At 35.6% G+C, this 17815-nt stretch overlaps 3 protein-coding genes across 3 annotated transcripts; 1 reads left to right on the plus strand and 2 right to left on the minus strand.

Moving 5' to 3' along the window:
* Window positions 1–758: 758 nt before the first annotated feature.
* On the plus strand, window positions 759–3824 carry LOC147534068 (uncharacterized). The gene is made up of 3 exons (XM_086650629.1): window positions 759–1094; window positions 1202–1292; window positions 3442–3824. The coding sequence occupies exons 1-3, from the start codon at window positions 1025–1027 to the stop codon at window positions 3578–3580; spliced, it is 300 nt and encodes a 99-aa protein (XP_086506755.1). The 5' UTR covers window positions 759–1024; the 3' UTR covers window positions 3581–3824.
* Window positions 3825–3930: 106 nt separating this feature from the next.
* LOC147534069 (uncharacterized) lies at window positions 3931–15339 on the minus strand. Its single transcript, XM_086650627.1, has 7 exons — window positions 15272–15339; window positions 15093–15144; window positions 14806–14830; window positions 5160–5237; window positions 4642–4746; window positions 4450–4573; window positions 3931–4141 (listed from the first exon to the last, which is right to left on the minus strand). The coding sequence occupies exons 2-6, from the start codon at window positions 15095–15097 to the stop codon at window positions 4457–4459; spliced, it is 330 nt and encodes a 109-aa protein (XP_086506753.1). The 5' UTR covers window positions 15098–15144; window positions 15272–15339; the 3' UTR covers window positions 3931–4141; window positions 4450–4456.
* LOC147534070 (uncharacterized) lies at window positions 3931–15339 on the minus strand. The gene is made up of 7 exons (XM_086650628.1): window positions 15272–15339; window positions 15093–15144; window positions 14806–14830; window positions 13539–13616; window positions 13015–13119; window positions 12823–12946; window positions 3931–4141 (listed from the first exon to the last, which is right to left on the minus strand). Exons 2-6 carry the CDS (start codon window positions 15095–15097, stop codon window positions 12830–12832), a joined length of 330 nt encoding a protein of 109 aa, XP_086506754.1. The 5' UTR covers window positions 15098–15144; window positions 15272–15339; the 3' UTR covers window positions 3931–4141; window positions 12823–12829.
* Window positions 15340–17815: the final 2476 nt, after the last annotated feature.

Below are 17815 nucleotides of genomic sequence, written 5' to 3' on the forward strand. Positions count from 1 at the left end.
TCTAACCCTACTAAACTTCTAACAACCAAATAGATTTAGAGAAAAATTTGTTGTTATGATGGTTGTTTGGGCGATAATCGAAATAGTTGTGGCCTGTGGAGACAAAACCTGCTACAAAACCACTAATTTTGATGTTTGTCATGTTGCTTGAAGGAGTTGGACGAAATCTTTATTACTGAAATCATGTTATTTGTACATATGTTACGTCAGTAGCACTCTTGCAATAGTATAGGTTGAAGTCCTGATGGACCAACCTATGATCACATGCCATATCCCGTCACACATGTTCGCTCATGAGGTTGTTTACGGGTACATATACACCTTGTATGACTTAATCATCTGCAATTTTAATCACTGGGACAATCATTAATAAGAGGCACCTCGGTATCCACATTTTGTCATTCAAATTATCTATCGATTCTCTTTTAATTGGTTGTATCAGAGGTGCGATGATTTACTTCATGGGTGAGGTCTCTGATTCAAGTTCAGGATGGTGTAGCTGCGCCAGGGAAGAGAAAAGAAAAAGGCTTTAACTCCTTCATGCGTAATCCACTTTCCGGGAGTTACGAAGGAAGCTTCATGCTCATATTGATCATGGGTTGAGAACAGGAATTGAACTCTATGAGATCGAATTTCCTATTTCGCATGGGAGTCCACGTGCCCCGTCCTACTCGGGTCAGAGCGTAAACTAGTGATGCTTTCAGCTACTGGAATCTCGCATATCTTGACAAACTAACAATAAAATCGTCAAATGCGGTCAATAAACAGGTCAATAATGATAGTCTAAAACGGTCAAGAAAAGGGTAAAGCCGATGGCCTATGTGACGATTACTTCAGCTCTGAGTCTCTGACGCTTCTTCCACGTTGAACCTACGAAACCACGTTTTTATTTTGAGCGGCCGACAATCTCCCAAGCACTTCGTTTTCGTTTTCGCTTTCTCTTTCTCTTTTCTCTTCTATTATTATTTTCTGCCTCTCTTTCTCTCTCTCTCTCTTCAAGAACAAAAAAGCAAAAAAGCAAAAAATGGCTGAAACAAAGAACAGTGTTGATTCCATAAGGAAATGGATTGTGGATCACAAGCTTCGAACTGTAGGTAATAATCACAATCTTCTTTTCTTCCTCCTCAGAAAGTTATTATCTCTCGTTAAATTTTTTTGATTTGTGATTATTTATTGTTCTTTTTATTTATATACAAAAAAGGTTGTCTCTGGCTTAGTGGATTAGCAGGTTCAATTGCTTACAATTGGTCTCAACCTAACATGAAAACCAGCGTCAGAATCATTCACGCTAGGTATCTAATTTTCATCTCTCCTTTTAGGTTTTTTGATCTTTTGTTATTACTTGATATTATCAATGGGTAGAAATGGTCAAGGAAAATAAGAATAAACAGATTAGGGTTTATGTTTGTGATGGATAGGAACTTTGGGTCCTTTTTTAAATGAAATTCGTGCGTTTTGTTCTTGTTAGCACTAGAATTCTAATGAGTTTCTATGATTTGGTTAAAAATACATTTTTTTTTTGTGAATCAGTGATCAGGTTATGTGATTTATTTAACTAGTTTTTATAATACTGAATTTTTTTTATGTTTTAGAGTTAATAGTAATGAAACGGATTCGTATTGATTAACTAGGAAGATAATGATTCAGTATTACTATGAGAAAATGTCACATCTTCAGAACTAGGGATGTAAGCGGGTTAGTTGTGGGGGTTGGTTTGCGTTTCCATGTGGGCGAGACCCAGTTCCTTTAGCCAGTGCTCCATCCCGTCTCTCAAACCGAGAGAAGTTGCACAAAAAGAACCTTAAGAAAAGCATATAAACTAGTTAACCAAAAGGGCCTTCGATAGTTTATATATACCAATTTGCATATATAAAAGCTTATATTAATATGATTTTCATTACGCATCGCCATCATCCTTGTCGTGTGACTCGTGTATCTTATGTATTTAGGAATGACAATCTATTAAGGATCCTCCAGGGAAGGGGGGTAAAACGACGGCCCCTTTTAGCTATCTTAACTTAGTTTTGTATTCTTTAGTCATCAAGAGAAGTATGTACTCTGCACTTCCTAAAAGCATTCTCACCTTGATTCTTAAGACCAACGATTGAGAAATGGAAAAACGATTATTAGATTGGTTTGTCTTAGAAACTAGGTACATAAAGTAAAAATATTTGTTAAAAAAATGAAAAGGAAGGGTGAAAAGAAAATGAGGAGTGGGTATAAAATGCTTTGAAACATGGGTTCCCTAATTTACCTTTAAAACAAGTATATGGATTATGGATTATATTTTACTATTTATTTTCCGAGGCAAAAAATTAATAGTACTATAGGAGAATACAAAAACAACGGCAAACTAGCTAGTTGATCACTGGATCATCTTAAATGTAACATTTGGAACTTTATCTTTCATCGAAGTTGTTCTGTCAGGTTTAGCTTGTTTCCCACAGGAAGATGATCGAGTACTTTGTTGTTAAGGACTTCTAGAATACAGCTTGCAAGTTGAGATACAAGCTAATCTTTGAAGGGCTGCACTTGTGGGCTTGTAGCGATACTTGTCATGTAGCCTAAGTTTACAAGTTAATTGTTGAATAATACCCTAAATTACGATTCCATACGACCCTTTCCAGAAACTCTGCAGAAATTACACTAAAAAAAATCATGAAACCCGTCAGTGTGAAAATTTCATTTGGATTATGATATATTGCCTTATTTAGCACTATTTATTATTTGAGTATTGGAGATTGCAATACTTCCTCATCCAGGGTTTCAACTACTAGAAACTTGAATCAAATGAATTGTGCTGTGGCGTGTTGCTGACTTCGTATTTCAAGTGATTACTTGCTCCAAAAATCGTTTGAAACCTTAAAAAATTTGCCTAATCTTTTTTCTTCATGAGTAATTTTTTTGTAGTTAAACTAATATGCACTATGCAGGTGCATATAAATATATAATCTGGCTTGTTTGTTTATGCGTCTGATTATTCTCTCGTCATCATTCGGCTGTACCTTCCTGCAAACCCTAGAAGATTTAGGATGAAGCGAAAGTGTTCTGTCCCGCCTTCGGAGAGATTAATTTTCACGGAAAGAAATCCTCTAATTTGAAGAACTTCCGTAGTGGTCTGATATCCTAATTCTAGCCCAAGTTAGGGTTACTTACCTGGGTGATGATTGCTTGCTAGAACTCCTGTACTCGATATGTTGTTTGGACTTTGGAATCAAAGCTATGCAGTTTGAAATAGCGATGGTAAGCAAGCAAGGCAAACACCCGACCCGTTACACCCGGGCCTGAACCCAGAAGGCCATTTGTTGCCTAGCAGGACCCTCCTAATGGCCTAAGTAGGCACGGGTAGCCGATCCGAGTAATTATGATTCTTAGTTTGATTTTCTTTGTTTAGTCTTAGTAGGCTCCTAATTCGAAATTGATTCATCTGCTCGAACACAGGCTGCACGCGCAAGCTCTTACATTGGCGGCCTTAGCCGGAGCTGCAGTAGTGGAGTACTATGATCATCAGTCAGGAGCAAAAGCAGAACGGTACGCGAAGTTCCTCCCTCCCATGGAGCACAACACACACAAGGATTGAAGGAAGAAGAGTAGAATATGAAGATCCACATCTCCTCCCTTAAGACTATCATATTCATGAATCTTATTGAGTATGAGAGATTCATACATGACTTCTAAAACCAGAATAAATTGGATGGAAATCTCTATCTCTCTCACTTGAGTTTTTTCATTTGTTATTCTTGGAAAAGGTATTTTATGTTGATATTCAGTTGTACTCTTGACTTTTAGAGTGTTTATATGAAGGCCAGTATTGTTACAATAAATTCATTTTATATTACTTCAGAAATTCATAAATTTAATCTACTAATGATTTCATGATCTATTTCATCCCATTGGAATTGGGATATCAAAAGGAAGAGGTACACAACATTAATCAAAAAAGTCATTTAACTTCAACATAACAAATCTTGCAACGAATTTCAGTTTTACATATTCTCTCATCAACTCATACAAATGAACAAACTCTTCGCTTCTTGATTAAGTCAATTCTTCTAATGCAAATGAACCATTAAAAAGTGCTTCTTCCATTACATTTTTACTATGGGCTCCTCCAAAAATAGTTGAGCATACCAGTATCTCCCTGTAAAAAAAGATTTCATATCGTTATATATAACAAAAAGAACATCAAGATTCAATAGAACTTCTCAGTTTCCGCTTAGGTATTGCACAAGAATGTGTCAGTTAAGGAAACAAACCTAAATATAGCAGCGGCTAGGTAACAAAAAAAAGTATAAAAGACACCTTCTGAGACACTAAGATCATTTTGATATGGTGAATTTGCTATACTAAATTGGCCGCAATTTTTTTTATAGAGTTGCACAATCCTAAATATAGCGGCAGCTAGGTAACATGACCATGCAGATTATAACGCATAATATGCTTGCTTACCTCTCTATCACTTGGGGTTCCTAAGAACAATGATAACAGAATCTCCACGGAGGAACATCTTACTGATGAATCTATCCTTGTTAACTGGATTAGATTTCTTCTTTCCTTTCCCAGTCTTGGGTAGCTGCATAAAAACATTTACTTAGGCAAGAGAAATAGACGGGAAAAGAACTGTCAGTTAAGGAAACAAACCTCTGTCCACATCTCCCTGACATTTTCAAGTACCATGTTGCAGTGTCGATCAAAGGCTCTTACTCGCCCAAGAAGCTTTCTGTTGTTCCGGCAATTAATCAACACCTGAATTTTTTATAGAAGAAAAAGGAGTATGACCATTTGTTGAAAAGAGTACCAAAAAAGCACTGAAAGCATATAATTTGTAAGAGGACCCCCAGCTGAGGTGTCAGAAGAACCCTCGAAGCGGGGCGTTGAGGAATATATGGGAAGGCATTTCGCGCATTAATCTGTATCTATCTCTGTTCAAAGAAAGGATGAATCCCATTGAATTGATCTTTCTTTTAGTCATTATATCTCTTTTTGATAGATCAATGTGGGTTATTCCAATCAATGTGTATTATGTCTTTTCACACATTATGTTTATATACATTATACAGAAGATAACATTTGTCCCATAACAACATTTTCGAGTTTCCAAAATACACATCACTCAATTCTATACTTGGGATAGTATTTTTAGAGTTGAAGATTCTCACCTGAGTATTATTTTTGACACTCATCATTAGAACAGAAAGTGGACCAGTATTAAATTCCTCTTCCTCAGTCTTGCCACCCTGTCAGCAATATCTCACATAAGCATCGTAATTATAATTTATCAATAATTAGGGTCACTAGGAACTAATCAGAGAGCTATGTAGAGGAACATGTTATGCTACTATCAACAATATGGAAGTGTTCAGTGGAATAAGTGTGATTCTTTTTGAATGCATGAAATCAGTGGTAAAATCTCAGCTTATGAACTAACTTCGATGCTTAAAATAGGAGTAAACAAGCAGAATAGGAGTAAACAATTAGACCAAACAGTTGAGGTACAATGAAAGATGAGCATACATTAGTTATGTAAGCAAATTAATAATCATACTGAAATAAAGGCAAAATGCCTATGTCCCTCCCCCAACTTCAAGTCATGCCTTGTTTAAAAGTCTCTCCCCCTTATACTAACATCCAAGCCCGTTTGCCACCTAATGTACCTGATGCGAGACTAAAGGCAAAACACTTATGTATATAAAAAGTTATTAAATATTGATAAATATTTTTAATAAATATTTTTGTGACAGTTAAATATAAATAGATTTAGAAGCAATAACATTATTAATTTCTTTAGCTATGTTTATTATTCCAACACTATCAATTTTTTATTGTCTCAAGTCTATATTGTAATGATATATATTATTTATATTTATATTAATTTAATTAATATTATTAGTTAATTAATATTATCTATTAACAAATATAAATTTATGTTAATTCAAAGTAAAAAATATTTATTTATTAAATAATATTATATGGTAATTAAATAACTAATTTATCAAATTATTTATTAATTACATTAGTTAAGTTTATAAATTTACATTAATTAAATAACTAATTTACTTCTTTATTGTTTTATTTGTTTTAAATTTACTACTCTTTATTTGTCTTCCTGTCTCAAGGGGGATTGGAGATTTATTGTTGTCCAAGAGAACCTCTTGTTGGATCTTCTAGATTGTTATATACATAACAAAAATATCTACAAGGAAAAAACATTTAACTAATCAATTAAATCTCGTATACATTTAGGTTTAAAAGAAAAGTATAAGATCTAATAGAAGATATTTTAAACTAATCAATCTAAATCACATAAATCTCCTATATATTTAGGTTTACAGAAAAGTTGAATTTGACATTCACCTATGGTTGTTGACTCGTAGATAGAGAGAGACTGGTATTTGTGTGTGTGAGTCTGAGATATGCTTCAGGAAGAAGGAGCATAACACAACAGGGGTTGAATAAAAGATGCTTAACCCTAGGATGCGTTTCGTTACTTGTGATTGTGGAGTCTCTCTAAGCAGGCGTCACTTAGACCATTAGGGAAGTGCACCAACTTGTAGCTAATATTAATAAAATTGTTCAATGTCAAATTAATCCTGATATATATCATTTAATCCGGTACGGTTTGAGGTTCACATACTTATTCGAAAAAAGACCGAACTAGACTTAAAGGCCAACCAGAAAGGACCGACCATTTAAAAAGACAAATGCTAAATGAAGCTGCATAATTGCTTCATAAAGCTATTTGCTAGACACAACCGTATATTTTTTTATCAAATTGCTAAACAACACTAGAGATCGATTTATTGGTTTTATCTAGCAAATAAGTTTTTGAATCTTAGATTGCTAAATACAACTATGTTAACTTCCCAAAATTATTTAATAGACACAATTTTTCCTTTATTGAATTATTAAACAAAAATAAAATTGGTTGTATTAGTATTATCTAAAAAAAAAAATAGTGTTATAGGTTTTAAAAAAATATACATTTCTTTTATGTAGCATGATTTTATGAAATATACATTATTAAATTTTAAACTAAGCTTAACAATATACATAGTGATTTTATGTAGTATGATTTTATGAATATCCCATGAGATATTTTTTGTTGAAAATATAACCGTTGAATTTTTTTTTTTTTTTGAACAATATCCATTGGAATTTTTTTTTTTGAAAATATATATATTTTTTTTTTGTTATTTGTTAGTATTTGGTTAACTTCTTAGTTTAATGTTCGAATATATTTTATTTATGAATAATTAATTATGGTAATAGAAATTTGAATTTTGAGAAAAAATTCGATTATATTTGATTTTTTTTCTTTTAGTGTTGGGTTTACCAGTTTAAGACGAAATTCAATTAATTTTATTTAGTTATTTTGTTTAATAATTTTTGTAGAGTTGTGTATAGAATGGAGGAGAAATTCGGTTATAGTTGATTTTTGGTGTTGGTGTTGTTTAGCAATTTAGGACAATATTTTTGTTAGTTTTATTTTGTTATTTTTGTCTAATAGTTGTCTTTAGCAAAACTAAAGTTGCATATAGTAGCATCCTTTAAAAAAAAGGTTTTATGGTCGAGTCTTTCGATCTTTAGTTTCACCCAAATCTATTAAGCTCGACTAATTAATGGTCTAAAGCCCGACGAATTAAATGATCTAAAGTCTAGAGAAACTAATTTATTTATAATCAAGTTCAATATTTCTGGATTTGTGCTTTTATGAGATTGAACCTGGAACTTCCACATTGCAGAGTAGATACACTTACCAACTGAGCTCCCAGCTGTTGGCTGTAGTTGGGAACGAGATAAATTGAAAATGCAAGTAATTGCTTACCATTAAGGCGACTAGTTAATTAAGGGTCTTTTTCGAGAAAATATATGCACGTCATTTCTCTTTTCCTGCATCTCTTTCCATTCGATCTGGCTCTCTCTATCTCTCTCCCTCTCCTTTTCTTTGAGATTTACAAATTGTTAATGTTTCTTTTGATCTACAAATATATATCAGACCTGAAAATTTTTATTTTCTATGAGAGTATTGGTTTCCGTAAAATGTTTTGAATCCAAGTCTAGAAATTCATTTTTTATTGAAATGGAGAGTGCCTTGAGTTTTGCAACGAGCCGACGACATTACATAAGAGTAGAGTCGCCGACATTATACAAAGGCCTTCTACACCTGTACCACAAGCCCTCCCATGACGAGGGCTTTTTCTACATCAAATTTTTGTCTGTGCTGGCCTGAGTCCGCCCATTGGCTTATATTGCCTATAACAATCGACCCCGGGGTCATGGTACTCAGAGCCCAACTCGATTTCCACCCCCTATTCAACATTTTGCTAATCTATATAAAACCGCAACAAAACGTCTTTTCCTTCAACAGAAAGAACGCTAAGGTTATTACCCCTTTGGTACTATATTTCAAGGTCCATACAATTTAAACTATTTTTTTTCAAAACAATGATGCATATGGAATGGGTACACCTACTATTCTCACAGCAATGGAACTGAATAGGTGAAGTGCCCCCAAGTTGCAAAAGAAGTAGAAGTGAATGTGTCCATGGCACTAGGACCAAATAACAAACTTGGTACGAAGATAAGCATTGTCTACCATCGACGTATTGAAATTGGAGTTCCCCAACAAGCACGGACCTATTGAAACTGCAAATTCTCCATCCTCACATGGAATAGGATGGCACATGCTCCATAACATAGGGCAACAACCCTTACTATAAGAACAAAAAAAACGAGGGCTTATACTCTGCACTTAAAAATCTGCTACCATGGGATTCCTGCGTCATGTTTGACACTTCTCTGGAGAAAAACTGGATTCGACATCAAATTTGGGTGTTCTCCCTGGGCATCTCCATGTCCTGTTTTCTATCAAGAAGATTTACCAAAATAAATTTAATTAGAAGAACCAAACATCACAGTCCTCGTAGGCCAATAATCTGGAACTATGAATTCCTCTACGGGTAGCTGTATCCAAAACTTTTGGGAATATCCAAATGGATAACATATTTTCGAGTATCAACTGATAGACCCATTTTCAACGAAAAAAACTGATAGGCCCCATTCATAAACTCCATATTTTGTTTCTGCATTTACTGAGGTATATGAAGAAAACTTAATGTTCACAGAAAGTGCGAGAAAAATGGTAGTAAAAACAGAAAAATAAATCAACAGTTATTGAACAATTAGGAAAATGTAATGCACATCTGAAAACGTTACCTCACAGTTGTTGGAATCGGTACTTAGCTCAAAAGAGCTGGACCGTTTTTTCCTTAATTTGAGGTACCTATAATCATCGGAATCTCGATCAAGACGTCTAGTTGGATTCGTCTCGCCGAGCTCTTGAATTTAGACTCAAATTTTGTCCAAATCCGATTCCGTATGAGTGAGTTATTACAAAATTCGTTTGGCTTGGGTACCATTAACTCAAAACCGGGATTTTGAGTTAGTACCACATTTATGAAGGAGGAAACATTTTATTTCCTTATATAGAATCTTCCATATATTTATGGTATGTTCTTTAAAATAGAAAGGTGACTCACGTGGTTTGCACCACGCAAACCACGCACGCGCGGCGTGGGCGAATGGGCGTTTAGGGCGCATTGGGCGCTTTAGAGGCGCCCGCACGCACTTTGCACTTCGCGAGGAGCGATTGGAGCCTTGGATTTTACGATCATAGATGTGATCTGACGGTCAGGATATTTGGCGCTCTTAAGATAGATCCGTTGATGATCTAACGGTGGGCGTTCAAGGCGCGATATCTTCATAAATCCGTTGAGATCTGACGGTCAAGATGGCACCCGAAAACCAATAGACAAATATGACTGTTGAGAAGCATCCATTCGTCTATAGGCACCTGTCTGAAGTGTCACCAATACTTCTATAAATACCAAACAGATTTCAGCAAACAATATACGAAAGTTTTAACATTCAAATTTACAAGAGCATTTAGAGTTTAAGAAGTCAATTCATCTGTCGTTCTTACTGCTTGTTCTAAGTTCGCACGCTTTCAGAAAAACGAAGTACTCTTAGTCGTCACACTGAAAGGTACAACCGTTGTATCCTGGGAGACAAACACCTTACTGGTTTTAGTACTAATACCAGGGTGTTCACTGTCTTAAGGAAAGAGACAACTCGACTCGGCTTTCTCTCTCTAACTTTTTAATTTGTCATTGTTTTAAATTATATTAGTTTTTTCCTGTTTAATCTGTTAGAATACAGTAATAATTTGGAATTAAAGTTATCTCTGAATTTATTCAGAAAGACACTCTAAAGTGTATCCCTATTTTTATTAAAACAGGAAGACCAGATTCTTGGTTTTTCATAATACCAGTAAAACAACAACAGTTGCTTGACATAACACAGGGCTGGTCATTTGAGTGAAACAATCTCCTTCTGGAAATGGGTTTGAATGGTTGCTTCTCATCCATTACATTCTTAAGAGATATTAATATTTTCTCCAAGATCATACGGAATCGTTATGTATGAGGAAACTCAACAAACTATTCAGTCTCCTAATGTTAGTGGGACTCAAAATCTTATTCTCGAACTTACGATCCTTGAACAACCAGGCAATGTCTAAAAGAAGTTCGGAAGCTGATTTTTGCTTTGATTTAAAGATCTCACAGGACTCATGTATTGAATTAGGACTATAATGGGCTATCTTTGGATGGAGTGATATGCCGAACTTATTTTGCACCATCTGTAATTCCAAGCACGTTTGACTATCCGCAATGACGATTGGAATGAAGTTGGACAACCCAACTGTCCCGACCTACAAAATGGAAACTAAGCCATTTAAACTGGGCACTGTAACTTATCCAATCGTCATGCACATAATGCTTGGATGAAGATTTGGTGAAAATTGTGATGTTTCTGTTCACGAAATTCCCTTGCTAAAACCTAAAGTGAACATAAAAAAAATCATTCATAATCTAGGTTCACAAAATTATTCTAGATGCTTCAAATGAATTATCACGTAACAAATCCCCCGAAGATGGCCGATTCATATATCGGTTTGTGCGTCAAGATCTTCAAGATCCAGAAGTGCATGACGAAGCTATGGAATCTCGCAAACTAGACCGCACATTAAAAGTTGGGGATTACGTGGTAAGATTATTTTCTTGTGAATTTTAACTTTCTTATTTTACTTCCTCGGAATAATCTTAATTGATTCACTATACTAATTTTGTGGTTATCTTTATGCTTCTTTACGGCATTGTGGTTGCCTTATTTAGCACTATTTATTATTTGAGTATTGGAGATTGCAATACTTCCTCATCCAGGGTTTCAACTACTAGAAACTTGAATCAAATGAATTGTGCTGTGGCGTGTTGCTGACTTCGTATTTCAAGTGATTACTTGCTCCAAAAATCGTTTGAAACCTTAAAAAATTTGCCTAATCTTTTTTCTTCATGAGTAAATTTTTTTGTAGTTAAACTAATATGCACTATGCAGGTGCATATAAATATATAATCTGGCTTGTTTGTTTATGCGTCTGATTATTCTCTCGTCATCATTCGGCTGTACCTTCCTGCAAACCCTAGTAGATTTAGAATGAAGTGAAAGTGTTCTGTCTCGCCTTCCGAGAGATTAATTTTCACGGAAAGAAATCCTCTAATTTGAAGAACTTCCGTAGTGGTCTGATATCCTAATTCTAACCCAAGTTAGGGTTACTTACCTGGGTGATGATTGCTTGCTAGAACTCCTGTACTCGATATGTTGTTTGGACTTTGGAATCAAAGCTATGCAGTTTGAAATAGCGAACCCGACCCGTTACACCCGGGCCTGAACCCAGAAGGCCATTTGTTGCCTAGCAGGACCCTCCTAATGGCCTAAGTATGCACGGGTAGCCGATCCGAGTAATTATGATTCTTAGTTTGATTTTCTTTGTTTAGTCTTAGTAGGCTCCTAATTCGAAATTGATTCATCTGCTCGAACACAGGCTGCACGCGCAAGCTCTTACATTGGCGGCCTTAGCCGGAGCTGCAGTAGTGGAGTACTATGATCATCAGTCAGGAGCAAAAGCAGAACGGTACGCGAAGTTCCTCCCTCCCATGGAGCACAACACACACAAGGATTGAAGGAAGAAGAGTAGAATATGAAGATCCACATCTCCTCCCTTAAGTCTATCATATTCATGAATCTTAGTTAGTATGAGAGATTCATACATGACTTCTAAAACCAGAATAAATTGGATGGAAATCTCTATCTCTCTCACTTGAGTTTTTTCATTTGGTATTCTTGGAAAAGGTATTTTATGTTGATATTCAGTTGTACTCTTTTGACTTTTAGAGTGTTTATATGAAGGCTAGTATTGTTACAATAAATTCATTTTATATTACTTCAGAAATTCATAAATTTAATCAATCTACTAATGATTTCATGATCTATTTCTTCCCATTGGAATTGGGATATCAAAACAAAGAGGTACACAACATTAATCAAAAAAGTCATTTAACTTCAACATAACAAATCTTGCAACGAATTTCAGTTTTACATATTCTCTCATCAACTCATACAAATGAACAAACTCTTCGCTTCTTGATTAAGTCAATCCTTCTAATGCAAATGAACGATTAAAAAGTGCTTCTTCCATTACATTTTTACTATGGTCTCCTCCAAAAATAGTTGAGCATACCAGCATCTCTCCCTGTAAAAGAAGATTTCATATCGTTATATATAACAAAAAGATCACCATGATTCAATAAAATTTCTCAGTTTCCGCTTAGGTAGCACAAGAATGTGTCCTTGCTGCAGAAAAGTAGATCAAGTATCCTTGTTAACATGACCATGCAGATTATAATGCATAATATGCTTGCTTACCTCTCTATTACTTGGGGTTCCTAAGAACAATGATAACAGAATCTCCACGGAGGAACATCTTACTGATGAATCTATCCTTGTTAACTGGATTAGATTTCTTCTTTCCTTTCCCAGTCTTGGGTAGCTGCATAAAAACATTTACTTAGGCAACAGAAATGGATGGAAAAAGAACTGTCAGTTAAGGAAACAAACCTCTGTCCACATCTCCCTGACATTTTCAAGTACCATGTTGCAGTGACGATCAAAGGCTCTTACTCGCCCAAGAAGCTTTCTGTTGTTCCGGCAATTAATCAACACCTGAATTTTTTATAGAAGAAAAAGGAGTATGATCATTTGTTGAAAAGAGTACCAAAAAGCACACAAAGCATATAATTTGTAAGAGAACCCCCAGCTGAGGTGTCAGAAGAATCCTCGAAGCGGGGCGTTGAGGAATATATGGGAAGGCATTTCGCGTATTAATCTGTATCTATCTCTGTTCAAAGAAAGGATGAATCCCATTGAATTGGTCTTTCTTTTAGTCATTGAATCTCTTTTTGATAGATCAATGTGGGTTATTCCAATCAATGTGTAGTATGTCTTTTCACACATTTTGTTTATATACATTATACAAAAGATAACATTTGTCCCATAACAACATTTTCGAGTTTCCAAAATACACATCACTGATCACTCAATTCTATACTTGGGATAGTAATTTTAGAGTTGAAGACTCTCACCTGAGTATTATTTTTGACACTCATCATTAGAACAGAAAGTGGACCAGTATTAAATTCCTCCTCCTCAGTCTTGCCACCCTGTCAGCAATATCTCACATAAGCATTCGTAATTATAATTTATATAATTAGGGTCATTAGGAACTAATCAGAGAGCTATGTAGAGGAACGTGTTATGCTACTATGAATAATATGGAAGTGTTCAGTGGAATCAGTGCGATTCTTTTTTATGAAATCAGTGGTGAAATCTCAGCTTATGAACTAACTTCGAGCTTAACATAGGAGTAACGAACAGAATAGGAGTACACAATTAGATCAAACAGTTGAGGTATAATGAAAGATAAGAATACATTAGTTATGTAAGCAAATTAATAATCATACAGAAATAAAGGCAAAATGCCTATGTCCCTCCCCCAACTTCAGGTCATGCTTTGTTTAAAAGTCTTTCCCCTTACACTAACATCCAAGCCTGTTTCCCACCTAATGTACCTGATGTGAGACTAAAGGCAAAACGCCTATGTCCCACATGTGTGGAGCTCCGATTTGCCTTTGACCCTAAACCCTGCAACCCCCATTTGACCTATTTTCATACACACCTTAAATCAAACAGGGCACGTTCATAATGCATGGGGAGTCCTCAATTATGGTATTTACTGGAACTAATATGTAACTTGTTTAGAATCTTGTCAGGGGTCAAAAGAGTTTCGACCTGTATTAAATTCAAAACAAGGAGCTTCATAATGGAATACGAAAAGGGTTGAGCATGGGCTAAAGAGTGGTCTTGTAAGTTGCAGACTTTTGGGATGCAATGCTTGTGGTCAGTCGTAGTGGAGAATCCATTCTGTCTCTCTTAGTTCATCGTTGTTATCTAGTTAAGAAAGATAAAGAAACGGAAAGTAAATGTCTGAAGTGTTTGTAACTAGTTAAGAATAAAGTATAACGGGACTTTGATTCTTCTAAAGGAGTCGAGGAAGATTGTAAAGAAAATACCTTTATCTCGTTTACATTTTATTATTCGACATCCTAAGTGCGCTTTTTATCTTCCTTGTTATTTACTTATTCGTAATATACATCGTGATTCTAAAAAATTTTAACAGATTGGCAATTTATTATTCGAAATCCTAAGTGCCTAGAAAAACCAACAAGACTGAAATGATAAAGAGTGCCAAGATATGATCAGACCTCAAAATACAAATAATACGTAGAAATAAGAAAACGAAAAGTTCACCCACAAGTTTAATTACACATAGAAATGTATGAAATAACTTACATTTGCATCTTCTTCCATTGGGCGACTGAAAAAAAGATCAAATTTACTTTCAAATTAGTACATTCAGAAATGAAGGATCAAACAAGGTGATCAACAAAACCTAACTAAATTGAACAATTGAAGTTCATTACTTGGTTATTGAAGTCAAGGTTGTTTTTGACTAACCTCAAAAACAATATCAGAACAGAGATTTCAAGGCAGGAAAAGTTTAAGTTCACTCATTTGAGTTAGTTTAGCTTTCGAAACTAGCGAAAAGTAAATGAGAAATATCAAAATTAAAGAGTTACCTCATCTTCAAATGTACTACTACTTTTTAGGGTTTGTATTTGGGGAACGAACCTGAAAATGTTAAAAAGAAAAACAGAAACAATTAGGGCGAGAAGAACAACGGGAGTCGAACACTAGATCTTGAGAAAGTGAATATTTGAAGTTGAGAATGGAAGATAAAAGAGAGGAAGTGAGGAACGGGGATCAAGGTTTACGGCTTATGCTAGTGCTTGCTCCTCCTCCCTCTCTTTTGCTTAGACTCTGCAAGACTGGAATGAGACGAGATTTTGGAGAGTAATTTCTGACTAAGGAGCGTCTAAAGGCCCCTATCAAAATTGTTCCAGGCGCCTATCAAAATTGTCTCGGATTGTTCGAGTCCGAAAGGAGTCCGACTGTCCCAGTCGGAAAGGAGTCGAACTGCCCAGTCCGAGGCTATGTTTTGGGCCTCAGACTAGACAGTTTGAGACCTTGCTTAAGGTCTCGGACTGACCAGTCCTACGGACATGGTCGAGGGATTTTTCCATCGCCAAATCACAAAACCCGGTTCCTTCATCTAGGGCTTCTTCATCCCTAATCTAGGGTTGATTTCTTTATCTCAACAAAACCTAGAACCTTAAGCTTGAAGATTAACGGGTCTTTGATTTCTTTAAGCTTGAAGACCTTCAACCAAATCTAGGTTTTTGATTTCCTTCTTGACGTTCAATCTTGATCGATTAATGGGTTTTTGTTGATAGATTAATGGGTTTTTTGTAGGTTTGATTTTTTATTGATTTTCAGATTGAACATTGAGAGAGAAATCAACTAATGTAGAACTAAAGAAGAAGAGGGATGTCACTCTTGGATGATGTGGAGCATTTACTATTTAGACTTTCAAGAAGACACTTGAGACTCTCTAACTGCCACTGGAGCGTTCAAAAAAAAATTGCAACTGTAAAATTTAAATCAATAAAAACTCTTGCTTTTTAACTATTTTTCCCTAGTCAATTCAAGAGTGATATGTATATTAAGTAGAGGTATTAATTGCCACATGAATGATAAGCAGTTTCAGCCAGAGGTTGTCGTAAAGTGTGCACTCAACTAGCATCACCGGAGAATAGCAGATACAATCACGAGTAGTCCAGAGCAGGTAAGAAACAAATGGACAACCCCACCGGAAGGTGGGGCTGCAAATGAATATCAATGTTGCTTTGAACGCAAACAGATCGTCACTTAGGAAGGTGCAAGGGAGGCGAACGTAACATGTAAACGATTCGATTACCAGATGAAAGTGAAGCTGAGAGTTTTCTTCTGTTGTGCAAAATGCAAGCTCAATCTGCTTTTCATTTTGTGAGAGATTATGTAATGACGCGGCTTAGAAACTAGCTAATCTTTCTACTATACAAAATATTTCTAGGACTTGGAGTACACCCGAGCCTCCGTCCTGTATTATGGATACTCTTAGACATCATAAAGAAGTATTGCTAGTAATTCCACTATTTTAGGTCAGTCGTATGAAGCAAATGCTACATTCAAACATTAGTTTATTAAACATCACTATAACAAACCAAGTCGAAAAACTGTTCTGTCCACGTTATAATTGTTTATGGAACCTCATTTCAACTATAAAGTACTGAAGTAGGTAACACCATCAATCACTCTATATTACTTGCCCAATTTTCAAGTCTCCAATGATACAAAAAGACGTCTATATTGTTCCCTCAATTAAAAAAATGAACAGATGCTTGATTGAAAATGCTTCAACCTATTCAAGTTAGAGGCAAAACTTGCTTTACCGAGTCCCAACGGATGCAGAAGCTGAACCGGAAAGCATGTTGACTGTGCCTTAAATGTGTTACATGAAAATTGCTGAAATATCGAACTCATTGCCAATTCACGAATATAGTCGATGTGTCAGATATCACCCATAACTGATATGCATCTGAACTCAACATGAACAACTTTGGCAAAAACTCTGCAACATTAGATGTGACTACCCGTCTCTCCCTCCCTCCCTCTCTCTCTCTCTCTCTCTCTCTCTCTCTCTCTCTCTCACACACACACACGTGCGCGCACACTCTCTATCCTTAGATCATAGTCAGGCCTTCTCAAACTGTTTTGTTCCACGAGCTCCAGATCATCTTGGTCTCATGTATGATGAGACTACCCGTCTTAGGAATCCAAAAAAACAAACATTGCTCATGCTGGCCTATATGTCGCTTCATCGAGTCATTAGCTCTCCCCTAACAAATAGGGTCCCAAGAAAGCCTATATTCAACATTAGTCTAAACACGTGGCAGAAACCTTGATTCTCGAGAAAACCAGGTACGCTACAGTTTCCTAGTTACACAAAAATGCAATGTAAGTGGAACTTTCTAACCAACTACTACTAATAGACAAGTTCGTATAAAATTTCTATTTTAGAATTATGTTATAAACTAATAATAGTGAACAAAATAAAACTTTTGACAAGAATTAGAAATTGTAAGAACTGAATCAAATAATGAAAGACAGACTAATCTAAAATTGAATTCAAATTTTAAATGGATTAATGTAAAAACTGGTAGGGGATTGAAGATAGAACAACTGTGAGTATCACCTTGATATTTTCTTCGTCATCATGCAGGAAGCGCATCAGCTTGTCGTATAAAGATCAGATGCAGTTGTGATAGCAGAAACCAAAGCTGCCATACTGATGACTTGTGTCCAGCTTCGAGTCCTAACGGCAATAGCTGCCCCAGCAATAGCACCAGCAATAGATGCATTT

This window comes from Eschscholzia californica, unplaced genomic scaffold, assembly GCF_041429995.1.
Source record: "Eschscholzia californica isolate CP2 unplaced genomic scaffold, dmEscCali1.0.p SCAF_6, whole genome shotgun sequence".
Taxonomy (NCBI): Eukaryota; Viridiplantae; Streptophyta; class Magnoliopsida; order Ranunculales; family Papaveraceae; genus Eschscholzia; species Eschscholzia californica.

What these genes read in the sequence shown, in the direction of transcription:
- LOC147534068 (XM_086650629.1), top strand. Translation starts at nt 1,025, where the DNA reads ATGGCTGAAACAAAGAACAGTGTTGATTCCATAAGGAAATGGATTGTG. An exon ending in TCACAAGCTTCGAACTGTAG is followed by an intron (nt 1,095 to 1,201) that starts GTAATAATCACA and finishes TATACAAAAAAG; the next exon opens with GTTGTCTCTGGCTTAGTGGA. An exon ending in GTCAGAATCATTCACGCTAG is followed by an intron (nt 1,293 to 3,441) that starts GTATCTAATTTT and finishes GCTCGAACACAG; the next exon opens with GCTGCACGCGCAAGCTCTTA.
- LOC147534070 (XM_086650628.1), bottom strand. An exon ending in CAATGGAAGAAGATGCAAAT is followed by an intron (nt 13,617 to 14,805) that starts GTAAGTTATTTC and finishes TATTGCTGACAG; the next exon opens with GGTGGCAAGACTGAGGAGGA. An exon ending in GTGTCAAAAATAATACTCAG is followed by an intron (nt 13,120 to 13,538) that starts GTGAGAGTCTTC and finishes TAAAAAATTCAG; the next exon opens with GTGTTGATTAATTGCCGGAA.
- LOC147534069 (XM_086650627.1), bottom strand. An exon ending in GTGTCAAAAATAATACTCAG is followed by an intron (nt 4,747 to 5,159) that starts GTGAGAATCTTC and finishes TAAAAAATTCAG; the next exon opens with GTGTTGATTAATTGCCGGAA. An exon ending in TCAGGGAGATGTGGACAGAG is followed by an intron (nt 4,574 to 4,641) that starts GTTTGTTTCCTT and finishes GTTTTTATGCAG; the next exon opens with CTACCCAAGACTGGGAAAGG.